The sequence below is a fragment of the Cnephaeus nilssonii genome, assembly GCF_951640355.1.
Source record: "Cnephaeus nilssonii genome assembly, chromosome: 5".
Lineage (NCBI taxonomy): Eukaryota > Metazoa > Chordata > Mammalia > Chiroptera > Vespertilionidae > Cnephaeus > Cnephaeus nilssonii.
Genome location: NC_137076.1, coordinates 94722233 through 94737676, shown reverse-complemented (window position 1 = coordinate 94737676; position 15444 = coordinate 94722233). Strand labels below are relative to the sequence as shown.

The 15444-nt window shown below is 39.2% G+C and overlaps 1 protein-coding gene across 5 annotated transcripts in view; it reads left to right on the top strand.

The window, feature by feature from the left end:
* The window catches only part of RNF145 (ring finger protein 145), a 45943-nt gene that overhangs the window by 18425 nt on the left and 12074 nt on the right, over positions 1 to 15444 (top strand). For all 5 annotated transcript variants that reach the window (XM_079770025.1, XM_079770026.1, XM_079770022.1 and 2 more), the window contains 3 exons: positions 1708 to 1799; positions 9852 to 10087; positions 13693 to 13868. In XM_079770025.1, coding sequence (XP_079626151.1) covers positions 1708 to 1799; positions 9852 to 10087; positions 13693 to 13868 — 504 coding nt within the window. The remainder of the gene's footprint in view (positions 1 to 1707; positions 1800 to 9851; positions 10088 to 13692; positions 13869 to 15444) is intronic.

The window sequence follows — 15444 nt, the reverse complement described above, 5'->3', positions numbered from 1 at the left end:
AAGAAGACCCAGGGGCTCAGGTGGTATAGTATGAACATTTAATACTATATGAATTAAACTCATGAGAATTGAACTCATTAGGATTTGATAAAATTCTTAGAATCACTAAACTATACTCTTAATTTTGAGTGATGTATGGAATGTTTTTTCAAGTACCAATTCTACTGAAATATAGAGACTATCCAGAAATAAAGGGGAAAAAGAAAACTTCAATTTACATGACCATTCTTATGAGGGTGTGCTCATGGTTCAGATCCACTGTTGTTTGTTTTTTTTCTAAAATTTTTAAATTCTAGTTTTCTTAAAATTTTTTGCTTAATTGCTAGATTTTTGAATCAACATATCAGTTTTCATGTATGGCCTGAATTAAGAGGCTGTGCTTTTAAAAGATTAAAGTATACTTTTTTTCATACTGGTCTGTCTTGGGTATATAAGTATGGTTTCAAATGTAAAAATTTCCCAAGAGTTACCTGTGTAAAGTACAGGTAACCAGCTCTCCATCTTATGAAAGCTTGTATAATTCTTAGCTGTAGATGAGGGTTTCTCTGTTTGGGGGCCATTAGCATTTTGAGCTGGGCCATTCTTTGCTGTGGGTGCCAGTTCTGTGGTTTTCATAGGGTGATAGAGGAGAATTGCTAAATCACCCATGAAACTTAGGATTGTTCCCCAAACTGCTATTCTTAACAATTTGTCATTTAAGTTTTTAATTTTGATTTTTGGCAGTACTCTCCTTGCCGATTATGTAAGGGTCATTTCTTGTTTGGCTGTGGTATGCTAAAGGAATTCAACTTGATTGCTTAATAGGAAGTAATTTCATGGAAAAAGTAAATACAGCCATATGAGTTTGTTCAGAAATACTTGCCACATTCAAACCGTTTTGAAACACAGTGAATAAAGCATTCATCAATTGAAGAAAAGGGGAAGGATATTTAAACAAATTTCCCTACTTTGATGTCATAAAACTTAAACAACCACTTTCTAGATTAATAAATTAAATTATCCCCTTCTGTGTTTCCCACCTATGCCCTAAAAGTTGTTTTCTCAGAGTATAAAGGCTTTTTGGCTACTACTTAAATCATGTTGTTTCTTAGTAATCACGTGTTAAATGAATTAAATTTAAAAAGGCATGTTTGATTTGGTTTAAGATTTGTTTCAAAATAAATGTATAGACTACTTAAATTCCCTAGAGACTTAAAAGTGACATTTTTAAAGGGTTGTCCTCTTATGAACCAGTTTTCTAACTAGTTTAAGGTTTTACCTTTAATTAAGTATGACTGGGAACAAAACTTTGGGGAAAATAAGACAGGGTGGATGGAGGAAGAGAGCCAAAAGAGGAAATAGTTAATGTAATATTGCTGGATATTATTAAATAGTAGGGTAGAGAAATGATGCCTCAACTGGCTTTTTTACTGGGTGTAAATTATTTAATAAGGTCATGGAAAGAAAGAAAGTCCCACACAATGAGGTTCGCCTGTCTTCTCTGCATAGTTAACTCCCATTTCTGTAAATTCTGTTTCAGTGCTTGGAGGAAGGAGATGAAGGCCATTCCTATATAAGTCATTATACCTAAATTTTTCCTTAGAAGTAGAAAGAGGAGTTATTAAGAGGATAATAAGCTTTTTATAAGAATTATGTGCTTTAGCCGCTTCTGTCTGCTATCTGCACTTGGGATGTATCTAATCCATTCTTACCATTTTACTTTTATAGGGACTATGTTCGAAGTGAATTGGAGTCTGCCTATGAAGGACCGATGTATTTAGAACCTCTCTCCATGAATCGATTTACCACAGCCTTAATAGGTAAGTACTATAAAAGAATTAAAAGTGTAGGTAGGAACCAACCAGTTTTACTCTTATAATTACTACAAAAAAAAAATTACTGCCAAAAACAAACAAACAAAACTCAGGGACTCTTTCAAACTACAGCCATTGGTAAATGTTCCCTTTTCTTAGTCTCTTTTCCCCTTGCATCAGTGCTTTTCATTTTATGAGTTTATAATCATACACTAGAGGCCTGGTGCACAAAATTCGTGCACGGTGTGTGTGTGTGTGTGTGTGTGTGTGTGTGTGTGTGTCCCTCAGCCCAGCGTGCACCCTCTCCAATCTGGGATCTCTCTCACAATCCAGGACTGCTGGCTCCCAACCACTCACCTGCCTGCCTGCCTGCCTGATTGCCCCTAACCACTTCTGCCTGCCAGCCTGATCACCTCCTAACTATTCCCCTGCCAGCCTGATCAATGCCTAACTGCTCCCCTGCTGGCCCGATTGCCCCTAACTGCCCTCCCCTGCCGGCCTGGTCACCCCCAACTGCCCTCCTCTGCAGGCCTGGTCCCCCGACAACTGCCCTCCCCTGCCAGCCATCTTGTGGCAGCCATCTTGTGTCCACATGGGGGTGGTCATCTTGTGTGTTGGAGTGATGGTCAATTTGCATATCACCTATTTATTATATAGGATTGCCTATAGTTGCTTGTGCTTTTTAGTGGTATTTTGAGTATTTGGGAAGATTAATAAAGCTAATTATGACTTTGTAAGATTAAAATGAAATGTGTAATGTGTTAAAAGTTATTTATTACTATTGAAAGCCATCACCTTATAGCCAAAAATAAATTGCCAGAAACTTCAAGAACTTGAGACATGATTGAAATTTTCAGGTAACAAAATGTAAAAGTAGAAGTGTTGGCTAAGGCCCCAAAACAATATAGATACAGTGTAAAGTGAGGAACCAGAGTTGCATAAAAAGAAGTGAGAGAAAACCTATTTGTGGCTCTTAACCTCACCTATGCAAGTGTTAAAAAGGTCTATTGTTGGAGATTGAAGGAGGGTTTCTTTTTTTAACTATTATTATTAATATATTTTTATTGAATTGAGAGAGGGAGAGGGAGAGAGAGAGAGAAACATTAAGGATGAGAGAGAATCATTGATGGGCTTGCCTCCTGCATACCCTCTACTGGGGATCAAGCCCGCAACCCTGGCATGTGCCCTTGACTGGAATTGAACCTGGGACCCTTCAGTCTCCAGGCTGATGCTCTATCCCCTGAGCCAAACCAGCTAGGGCAAAGGAGGGTTTCTTTAGAGCAGTGATGGCGAACCTATGACATGCATGTCAGCACTGACACGCGTAGCCATTTCTGATGACACGTGGCCGCCTTCGGCCGCATGCCGAGGATGAAACATTTGCGAAATAATGTTTTTTTCTCAAAGTGACACACTACCCGAGTTATGCTCAGTTTTTTGGTGAAGTTTGACACACCATGCTCAAAAGGTTGCCCATCACTGCTTTAGAGAGAACTGTTTTCTCTGCAATACCTCTCCAGCCCTTCACATCTAGAGAATTCAGTGCTGGGCCATTGCAGGGGTGGGGAATGTCTGGCCTGTGGGCTGTTATAAGGCCTGAGAAATCATTTGGTCTAGTCCTGCCAAGACATTAGGGGCGAGTTAATTAAATGTTTGACCAAATATAGCAGGCTAATTTTTTTAAAGTATATTTTTATTGATTTCAGAGAAGAAGGGAGAGGGAGAGCAAGATAGAAACATCAAGGGTGAAAGAGAGGATCATTGATGAGCTTCCTCCTGCATGCCCCCTACTGGGGATTGAGCCCGCAACCCTGGCATGTGCCCTTGACTGGAATAGAACCTGGGACCCTTCAGTATGCAGGCCAATGCCCTATCCCCTGAGCCAAACTGGCTAGGGCAAGCAGGCTAATTTTTAAGTTGATAATTTTGTGTGGCCCCAGAGTGATGTTATAAATATTCAAATGGCCCTTGGCAGAAAAAAGGTTCCCCACCCCTGATTTAGAGAGTCACATGTCTTTTGTGGCTTGGAGGAGGGGGGGTGAGACACTATGGACTGGTGTCTGACCCAAGTCTGCAAAATCTAAAGCTGTGTCATCCAAAACTAGCTGCATGTGGCCACTGAGCACTTGAAATGTGGCTAGTGCACATTCAGATACACAAGTGTAAAACACACATCCAGTTTCTAAGACTTTGTACAGAAAGGATGTAAAATGTGTTGTTAATTTTTTTATGTGGATTTGAATATCTATGATATTTGGGATATGTTATGTTAAAAAAATATATTGTTAATTTAGCTGTTATTTTTAACTTTCTAAAATGAGGCTTAAATTCCCTATGGAGTCGGCACATATGTAAATTAAAAATTATGCATGTGCCTCATTATAATTCTAATCTACACTAATAAAAGAGAAATATGCAAATTGACCATACCTCCGATGACCACCAGCCAACCAGGAGTGATTATGCAAATTAACCCTACAAAGATGGCGAGTTAATTTGCATATGCAGGCATGGAGCGGCCAGGTGGGGCGGGACGCCTTCTGTGAGGGGGAGGGTGGGAGGCAGAGGGAGCTACAGGAGCGGCGCTCTGGCTGGAGTGGAGAAGACTGAAGGCTCCGGCCAGAGCGACCACTGAAGGCTTCAGCTTGAGCGAAGTCTGGCTGGAGTGAAGATGGAAGGCGGTGGCCAGAGTGAAGGCCTGGGTCCTGGGTGCCGGAGGAAAACTGATGCCGGCAGCCAGGGGAAGGAAGGCCTATTGCACGAATCTTAGTGCAACGGGCCTCTAGTCTGATATAAAGGCCAACAGTGGAGTGGCTGGCTGTTGAGTTTTCTGACTGTGGAGTGAGAATGACTTGGGTTCTCTGCATCTCCTAATCTGTTTAGGCAAAGGATGCTAGTTTCCTGTGGACTGGGTGGAGGGATTTTCTTAGTCCTTCCAGGAGGGCCCTTTAGAAGGATGACAAGACCCCCAATAGGGATTGAACTTCCAAGATTCCCAGGAGTTGAGGAAAGAACCAAAAAACAGCCAGAGGAAGGTACATAGCAAGCCTCAGGGGTACTTCAGATGAGATCCATACTGATGGGGACAATCTCAGAAGAACCCATGTAATTGCCCAGGAGAAAAATCAGTTTTAAATTCCCCCAATTCCAGGGAGCACCAGAATATCGTTTGTCAGTACACTTGAGTAAGAATTTCCTACTTCCCTCCCTCTCCTTTCCTACCTTTTTCAATCCTGAGTAAATGAGAAGAGAGGGAGATGGTGCTGGCAAAGAAAGTGGTAGAGTCCTGCCATACCTGCTCCATCATGGACCCTCTCACAAGGCAGGTTTTCATCTATAGTCTCATAGGCCTAGGCCAGAGTAAGGGAAAGCCTCAACTTTAAATCAGTGTCAGTTGTAGTTATTATCAGATTGAGACTGAAAATTAAGCTAAAAAAGTTATGGGACTTACTTTTGGGATAGGAGCACACTAATCTTCAGAATGGGTTTTAAAAGACAGTAGGAGACAAAGATAATGTTGCTTTATGAGTATATCCTGAGTTGGTGTATTCAGTAACGGTAACATTCAAGTGTGAGGATGTTTGGTAGGTTAGAAAGCTTGTAAATTATTCTCTCTTATTCTGTGATAGCTACAATTTAGTATAAATCTGAAACATTTTCTTAAATTGTTCCTTTCAGTGGTTATAATAGTATACTCAAATAAGATTCAATTAATTAGAAATAAAACAAAACCCATACACTATTAATAAGTAGCATGTTTTCTTCTGACTTTGATTTTAAAGTAACTCTACTTTCCTTCCATTTCATCAACGAGCTTTTAATGAAAAACTAAGTAATTTGAATATGCTATCATTTATTAGGGTTGCAGATTTCTTGGAGATATTTCTAATAGTGGATTTTAGAAATCCAAAGAATACGTTGAGATTTTGATTTATTCAGACTTGTAAGTGTTAAACAACTTCCTGTTCTTTTGGAGCCACTGAAGAGATTTCCACGAATTGACTCCTTCTTCCATCTAAGTAGGAGGAGAAGTCTGCTCTTAGAATCATAGCACATGAGTCACATTCTTCTATGAAAGAAGATAAGTGAAGCCTGTTGTCCAGAGCTGAGCACTGAGTGCTGGCGTAGGCTTGTGGGAATTTTCAGAGCTTAGAAGAAGTTATCATTCTGAACAAGGAAATTTAAGTGTCATAGCTATGAGCACGGTGAAAACAAGCTTTGTCAGAAAGAAAATTCCTAATCTTTCCTGGTATTAAAGCATTTCCTTAAAAGTGAAGAAATACTACAATTTCATGATGAAAATCAGCTCTGTCCTGTACCTCTCCGCTCCACTCAGGTGTTGTTCTGCTGTTTTCTCTTTTATCCCTTTCTGGAAATCCTGTTAATTGTCTAAGATTTCTCCTACATTGAGCCCCTAACTTTCTTACGGTTCTGTTTTTCTTCCTTTCTTTTTGTCTTTCTGAAATTTCTCAATTTACCTTCCAACACTTCTATTGCATTTTCTTGTTACATATTGTTAATATCCAGGAGCTTGTTTTTAATGAATACTTCTTTGTACTATGACAGTCTTTTTTTAAAAAAATGTATTTTTATTGATTTCAGAGAGGAAGGGAGAGGGAGAGAGAGATGGAAACATCAGTGATAAGAGAGGATCATTGAGTTACTGGGGTATCAAGCCTGAAACCTGGGCATGTGCCCTTGACCAGAATCGAATCCGGGACCCTTCAGTCCGCAGGCCGACGCTCTATGCACTGAGCCATACTGGCTAGGGCATGACAGTCTTTTTTTATTTCTTAAATGTATTAGTTATCTCTTTGAAGCTTTCTTTTCTTCCATTTCCTCTGAGATCTTTTTTTTCTGTTTGTTTTGGTCTTTGTCTTTCATGAGACAGCAATGCTGCTCAAACCTGGATTGGAAACACCTGGGTATTTTTTTTTAATTATGAATACTGATGCTAGGCCCCAGCTGAGGCTAATTAAGCTATACGTTTTTACTTAAATACCTGGGAGTTTTTGGCAGATCATTTGTTTTAAAGGGAGTTATTAAGTTGGTGACTAGAATCTCTTTAGGGCCGTGAGTTTGACATGCTTGCTTTAGGGCTTAGCCGCTGGTGTGAACACAGTAGGTGTTCAAGTGGGACTGGCTACTTTTAAGTGTATTTGTAGGTCTTTTTACTTAGAGCTGAGTATAAAATATGTACACTACACATTTCCTTTACGTGAAACATCTGTGTATATCCATGTGCATGGTATAAGTCTGGTCATGTTCCCTAAAGGGGAATCTTTCTGTCCCCTCTGTGACTAGAACTGGATGGCAGCAAACGTGGTAGCAGTGTTTGGAGATCTAGCAGGGGTCCTCAAACTTTTTAAACAGGGGGCCAGTTCACTGTCCCTCAGACCGTTGGAGGGCCGGACTATAGTTTAAAAAAAAACACTATGAACAAATTCCTATGCACACTGCTAAGTCGGCTGCTAAGCAGGACAGGCAGCGGCGGCAAAAACACCCGGCGGGCTGGATAAATGTCCTTGGCAGGCCACATGTGGCCTGCAGGTCGTAGTTTGAGGACCCCTGAAGAGAGATCTCGTCTTTGGAGGTGCAGATTTTTATTTTAATCCCCTCTTTTCTATCGGGCACCTCAATGCCCTGGGCTGTTCAGGAGTCTGTTCAGCCTCTCCAGAGCAGACTTCAGCCTTCCTCCTGGGCAGGGAAGCATAGTGGCCTGGCTGAAACCATGCTGCCTCATAGCTCTGTTTTCTCTCCTATACTGTGTTGGCCTGTCTCACTTGGTGGCCTCTCTCCTGTTTTTTTTTTTTTTATTGTTACAGGGTTTCCTCTTTTTTTATGCCTTTATGAATGTTTTTCACATTATATAAATATCAGTTCTTTAAAGGCTAAAATTAATATGTGGGAGAAAATACCACATGTTTTATAGCAAGCGGGTTCTTCATAAACATTTGGCTTTGTGTAAAAATGTTGCCATTTTTGTATTCTTCTAACAGTAATATGAATGGAACACAAACAGAAATCCCAGAGTATTATTTTGCTTTTCATTGGCAAGAAGGAAGATAATTTGACTAAGTGATACTTTTTTTGGATGGGGGGGGCGGTCTGAGACTTCTAGATACCTTTAAAAAAAAATCCTCACCTGAGGATGTGTTTTTATTGCTTTTAGAGAAGGGGGGGGGGGGGGGCGCACAACCTGGGTATGTGCCCTGACCAGGAATTGAACCTTTTGGTGTACAGGATAATGCTCCAACCAACTGAACGACATTGGCCAGGGCCCTGTATGCTCTTGAGTAAGAGGAACCATGTAATTAACCATGGCAGCAAAGATGGAAACCATTAAGGAAAAGACTGATAGGTTTGACTCTTTACAATAAAAACTTACACTAATAGGAACAAAATGTTATTAAAATAGTCAGAAAGGTGGCACATTTGGAAATACATTCATATGGCAAACTAGGTTAAAGTCTTAATCAAACAATAGAAGACTACATATTCAAGTAGAAGAATGGGCAGAAAGTTTGAATTAGAATTTCAACAAATAATTGCAAGTTTTTAAAAAACTCAAAAAATATTCCTTGCTCTTCCTTAAATTATTTTCACTTTGGCAAGTCAGTGGGAAAATGGGCACCCTGTTCACGGGTGTTTTGTTTCTGCAGGGCAATCGGATAGTGTATGTCAAAAGTCTTAAAAAATGTTTATTATAGCTCTGTAGTCCCATTTTTAGGAATTGAGTCTAAGAAAATATTAGGAAATGTGCACCAAGTATCTCATAAATATGCAAAGCTTTTTATAATTATGAAATATTTAAAAATAGCCAAATGCTAATATTATGCCATATACATTAAGTATAATAATATACCATACAACAACAACAAAAAAACCAGGTATATATTTTCATTGGTATGGAGAGATATATGAGTAATATGTATTAAATAACAAGAGCTGATTATGAAATATTATGTACACTAAACATTTCCTTTACATAAAACATCCATGTATATTCATGTGTATGGCATAAATCTGAAAAGGTAACAAATAATATGGATAGCTAACTTTTGTTGAGCACTTACTAGGTTTCAAATACAATGCTAAGGCTTTATATGTAGTACTTCATTTAATGGAACCAAGACATACTTTTGGGTGATAAAATTGTAAGAGATTGGGATTTTTTTCCTTTTTTACTTCTCGATATTTCCTAAATTTTCTATAATGATTATGCATAATCCTCTTTGAGAATTCCTTGCCTCAGCTTTTCAGTTTTAACTTTAATTATTAAGTCATTTGAGAAGGCTTTTATGGTCCTGTAAAAGCAATTAAAGATAAAAAACTTCAGAATAAATGTTGTCACAGTATGATCTTGGACAGGTAACGGTCCCTCTTGTATTTATATTTTCCCCTGCAGACCAGGAGAGTTAAATATTGAGTACCTTTGTAAAAGGAGCTATATGTATAATAGCAGTAACTGAATTATACTATTGAATTAGGCATTTTAGAAACTTTCTCCATATTACACATGCTATCTGGAATGGGATGAAGACCAGTGAATATTTGTGCTGCTTTTTTCAAATAATAGGGATCAAAATCCATAGAACATGTGAATATGTAATTATGGTCAGATGAAGTTAAAATTGGTCAAGCATGTCAAAATCGCACCTGCAGGCTGCATGCCTTGTTTATTTGGCCTGTGTTAGCCTTTGAGTTTGACATGCTTGGTCTAAGTCTGTGGTCGGCAAACTGTGGCTCGCGAGCCACATGCGGCTCTTTGGCCCCTTGAGTGTGGCTCTTCCACAAAATACCACGGCCTGGGCAAGTCTATTTTGAAGAAGTGGCGTTAGAACAAATTTAAATTTTAAAAATATGGCTCTCAAAAGAAATTTCAATCGTTGTACTGTTGATATTTGGCTCTGTTGACTATTGAGTTTGCCGACCACTGGTCTAAGTGATCTTAATTAGACTTCTTCAAAAGCTGTGTCATCGTCATTATTGACAGAGGGTTTTGTTTTCACTTTGTGGACACCAAATCTCAAAAGTAAATGCCTTCTTCCCCTTTAGGTCAGTTGGTGGTGTGTACTTTATGCTCCTGTGTCATGAAAACGAAGCAGATTTGGCTCTTTTCCGCCCACATGCTTCCTCTGCTAGCACGACTCTGCCTGGTTCCTCTGGAGACCATTGTTATCATCAACAAATTCGCTATGATTTTTACTGGATTGGAAGTTCTTTATTTTCTTGGGTCTAATCTTTTGGTACCTTATAACCTTGCTAAGTCTGCATACAGAGAATTGGTTCAGGTAAGACTGACAAACCACACACAGGTAGATAAAACTCTACATAAGTACTACGTATATTAAAGATTTAGTTCACTTTTTTTTCACAGTCCTGATCATGATAAACCTGTTTGATGGTTTCAAGATAGCAACTATTTTCAACCCAATTAGGAACATCTGAGATTCTTTGTTGGGGTGTGCCATTGAGAGGCAGTAAAGGGGAGTGATTTCTCTGGGTTTTTATCTGGTGCTGCTGTTGACTAGCTGTGTAATCTGGGGATAGCCACTTAGCTTCGCTTACCTATAAAATAGAACTGATAATAGCAGTTGTACTTAATTCAGAGGGTTGCCATGAGATTCAAATGAGTTCAGTGCCAGGCAGGTGATGTTTAGTATGTATTAATTGTTGTAATGAAGACAGTTAATACATGCTAGAGGTCAGATCCTGTTTTCCCCCTGATTATAGTCCTACTGTAATTGCAGTTTTCCCTCTATGTTTGCCTAATTTGCTTAAACTGAGAAGTTAAATAGTTCTGGACTGTAACATGATGGATTTCGTTTAGTACTTGGAACTGACTTGCTAATATAACGTGCTTCTGTCTCCTACTTTTTCAGACTTTGCTCTAAAACATTATTCCTAGATACAAACAGTAGGTATGCAGGAGATAAATATTTCTATTTGATTTCATCGAGAAATTGCAGTATCTATATATTTAAAAGCCTAAGCGACCATCCGACCATTCAGCTGGTAGCTATGATGTGCAATGACCACCAGGGGGCAGACACTCAACGCAGAAGCTGCCGAGCTGCAGTGACTTGGCAGATGCGGTTCTCAGGTGACGCACCTGGAACCAGAGAGGAGAGAGCCTGATTCGGGGTGTGTCACCCAAAAACTGCCCTCTCGCAATTCGGGACCCCTCAGGGGATGTCGGAGAGCTGGTTTTAGACCGATTCCTGCAGGCCAGGCCGAGGGACCCCACTGGTGCACGAACCCGTGCACCAGGCTCTAGCCCCGTGGTCAGCAAACTGTGGCTCGCGAGCCATATGCGGCTCTTTGGCCCCTTGAGTGTGGCTCTTCCACAAAATACCACGGCCTGAGTGAGTCTATTTTGAAGAATTGGCGTTAGAAGAAGTTTAAGTTTAAAAAATTTGGCTCTCAAAAGAAATTTCAATCATTGTACTGTTGATATTTGGCTTTGTTGACTAATGAGTTTGCCGACCACTGCTCTAACCTATATATATATATATATAAAATAGAGCTTAAAACTGACCTTGGTATAAAAAGAGAGTGTTGAAATGGGCATTCTCTTCTCATGACTGTGTGTATATGACCTTAAGGTACAGGAAGCTCTCAGGTTGTCCAAACATACTAGATGAAGCAGGCTTTTGTGTTGTTATGGCCCAGGAGCAGATTTCCCAGAGAAAAATTTTCCAAGCTCTTGACCTTAGCCTGAACTTCCTTCTTTCTTCATCTTACACAATGTTGGGTGATTCCTGAAAGTAGATCTTCCAGAGATGAGGTTATTTTCGGTCTCTCCATGAAAAAGTTGCTTCAAGGGGAAGGTTGCAGTTGTCTTCAGAGAGAGAATGACCAATTTAATTTGTATATTTTCTTCTTGGAATTCAGTCTCGTGGTGCTGTCCTAGTTTGTAAGACAATAGACATTGAGTAAGTATTAATGGACACTTTAATTAATATCCAAAAGGGCAAAGTCTTCATTTTCAATGTCATGTTTTAATGACATTTTCAGTGTGAAGGAGTTGATTGCCATAAGATTCATGCATCACTTAGTGTGGCAGTTGAAAACACATTATAAGTTATGGAGTTAATGACCTGGAAGGAATTTTTTAAAGGTTTTTAAAAAAATATGTTTTTATTGATTTTTAGAGAGAGAGGAAGGGAGAGGGATAGTTAGAAACATCAATGAGAGAGAAACATCATCGATCGACTGCCTCCTGCACACCCCCCTACTGGACCTCTTAGTTTGTGGATCAAAGCTCAACCACTGAACTACATCAGCTGGGCTGACCTAGAAAGAATTTGATGGGCAAGAAGTGAAAACTGTCAGGTTTTTTAGTGATCTGCTCCTTGAATGGAAAGGAGAAAAAATTACTCTACCTCTCTCAATGATCAGTTTGCTGCTAATAATAATTTTACAGCTAGTTGAGCAATTTCCTCCCCCCACCCCCTCCCTCCAATATTTTCAAGTTGGGGAAAGAGAGGTTAATTTTTTACTAGTTTTTAGAAAAAGCATTTGATTTAGTGGTACAGATGAAGAAATTTAAGTTAAATTTAGAATACCCTGCAAGTGAGTATATTTTAAGTTAATACTTAAAAGATCTTTACCTACCTAGAGAGATCCTAATTAGAAACCAGAACAACTTGCAACCCCATGTATTTTAAGATCTTTATAATTTATTGAAGAATCACATTGAGAGTTCCAGCAAGACCAGTTGACTGCTTAGGGTAGAGCATGTAGCCTGCCTGTTTGTTTTTTTTTAAGGTATATCTTGTTTCCTGATGTTAATGTACTTGACAAACCAAATTGAGAAATGTTGCTTGATAAATACACAGTAGGAGCGAAGGAAAAAACTTGCTGATTTCCTGGGGGGACAAACTCGCTAATTATCTTTGCTTCACAATAAAGTAAACCTCTCTAGTGATTATTCTGTCTTCCATCGAACTATTTCTCATTGTTGACATTCCTGAATAAAATCTGAAAAATACTTCCTTGTATATTTCATTTTTCCCTAGTCCTTCAAGCAATATTGCATTAATCGTGCTAGTCCTGATCATTTTGATTAAGATAATAGTAAGTTTAGCAAGTCTCCTGGTATTGCCCTTGATAAAGTTTTACTCTGCGCATAACTTTGTCCCTGCACTATCAGGGCAATTTACTCTTCTATTTGATAAGAGTGTGTTAAGTGTTAATAATAATGCAGAAATCAATAATTTTTTAAAAACATGCTATTGGCTAACCATATGTGTAGAGTGACTTTAAAGAAATTTATTTGAAACAATCTTGCAATAAAAGTGATTCTATTTTTATCTGTAGTACTTTAGAATAAATTCTTAAGTTTAAAACTGGAAGCCCTGTGCATGGATTCATGCACCAGTGGGGTCCCTCAGCCTGGCCTGTGGGGATTGGGCCGAAACCGGCTCTCCAACATCCCCCGAGGGGTCCCAGATTGCGAGAGGGCCCAGGCCAGGCTGAGGGACCCCACTGCTGCACAATCGGGGCCGGGGAGGGATCGCGGGAGGGCTCCAGGGCACGTCCAGCCTTCTCGCCCAGTTCTGGTCAGCTGGACCCCAGCAGCCAAGCTAACCTACTGGTCGGAGCGTCTGCCCCCTGGTGGTACTTGAACTGACTTGCTAATATAACGTGCTTCTGTCTCCTACTTTTTTCAGACTTTGCTCTAAAACATTGTTCCTAGATACAAACAGTAGATATGCAGGAGATAAATATTTCTATTTGATTTCATCGAGAAATTGCAGTATCTATATATATACTGCATGTCATAGCAACTGGTCGAAAGGTCTGGCACAGCATATTAGGCTTTTATTATATAGGATTGCTTATTAATCTGTGATACAGGATAAGATGTTTTTCTATTTATTTTCTTTTTCAGGTTGTGGAGGTATATGGCCTTCTAGCCTTGGGAATGTCCCTGTGGAATCAACTGGTGGTCCCTGTACTTTTCATGGTTTTCTGGCTCCTCTTGTTTGCTCTTCAGATTTACTCCTACTTCAGTACTCGAGATCAGCCTGCATCGCGGGAGAGGCTTCTTTTCCTTTTCTTGACAAGGTAACTAATATGAGCGTCTGATACTGCCATATCTTAGAAAGAGAACACTGAGCTAGGAACAGTAAGTTTTACAAATTAACTTTTATCAGTCTTATTGTAGTACTTCATGTTTAATTAAGATAGGATTTTCATTCAGTGGCTGACCAGGCCTGGTAATGCTGGTGCCTTTGTTATTATTACCATTTCATAGCTGAGGACACTGTACCAAGTCACCCAGGTGGTGCTGCGGAAAGAAGCAGCGCTGACCCTGAAACCCCATCTGACTTCAAACCCTGTGGCTTACCTATGCGCTTTCACTATGCCCCATTATCATTATCATTATTATTAGTTTAATATATTTGTATTGATTTTAGAGAGGCAGGGAGAGGGAGAGAGAGATAGAAACATCAGTGATGAGAGAGAATCATTGATCCGCTGCCTCCTGCACACCCCCTACTGGGGATCGAGCCCGCAACCCAGGCATGCGCCCTGACTGGGAATCGAACTTGGGACTCTTCAGTCCACAGGCCGATGCTCTATCCACTGAGCCAAACCAGCTAGGGCACTCTGCCCCATTATTTTTAATGTTTTGCTTCATTATTGAGATAGAGTCAAATAATTAGTGAAAAGGGTTATTTATTTACAGTCCTTTACTAATAAACCCCAAGGAATTCTAAGACTTGGTTTTTAAGGTTTAATGTGAAAAAAAAGTCCTTAGAGTCTTTTCTCACTTCACTGTCTTTGCTGTGAGCTTATGCTAGATCCACATCTGCCATTTTTCCACTTGGAGTTGGAATCTTGAGCCCTCAGAATCTAGTGCATGGATACAAATCTTTGTTCCCTGGCTCACTGTCGCCTTAAAAGGCAAGAATGAAACTGTCCTTCTGGAAAGTAAATACTACAGGTGGATAAAAGTCTTGAGTTTTAGTTGATAGAACCATTGTTTTCCAGCCATCCAAAATGATGGAACACTGTGTACTAAGTGGTACAAGGAATGAGAAGTTTAAGACAAATTTACGGTCCTTAAGGAGCATGTTACTTGTTAAGATCGAACATATTACACAAAGTTAAGTGTTAATAAAAATGTCATAGGGCAGTACCTATGTTAACAAAAAAGTAGAGTAAACTTACTAGTACTAAGTCAGATTTTGTACTTTTTGAAAATAACACTTTTAATTGATAAGTAGCTTCTATAAACATACAATAAATTGGTATCAAACACATTTTAATGGCCCATTATTAACTAAGTTTTACTGCTGTTTACTTCATGTAAATATTGAGGTTTTATGCAGAATTTTAAAGTAATGTAAAAAGTAACTAAATTTAATGAGAAAGAGAGATAAAAATCCTGTGGTTGTAATAGTAACCTAAATATGACTGTGTTTTAAACCAGATTGTTATTCATTGTAAAGCACAATCAAATGAAGTATAGCATAGTGTAATAAATAGGCTCAACAATCAGTAAGCTGTAAATGAATTTGGACTTAATTACAAAGTCAGAAAAATAATACTGAGATTTTAGATGAGGTTTAGATATATTGCCAAACTAATTTTTCTCTCTATTCTGTTTTTTAGATATAGGATAGATTGATCCTCA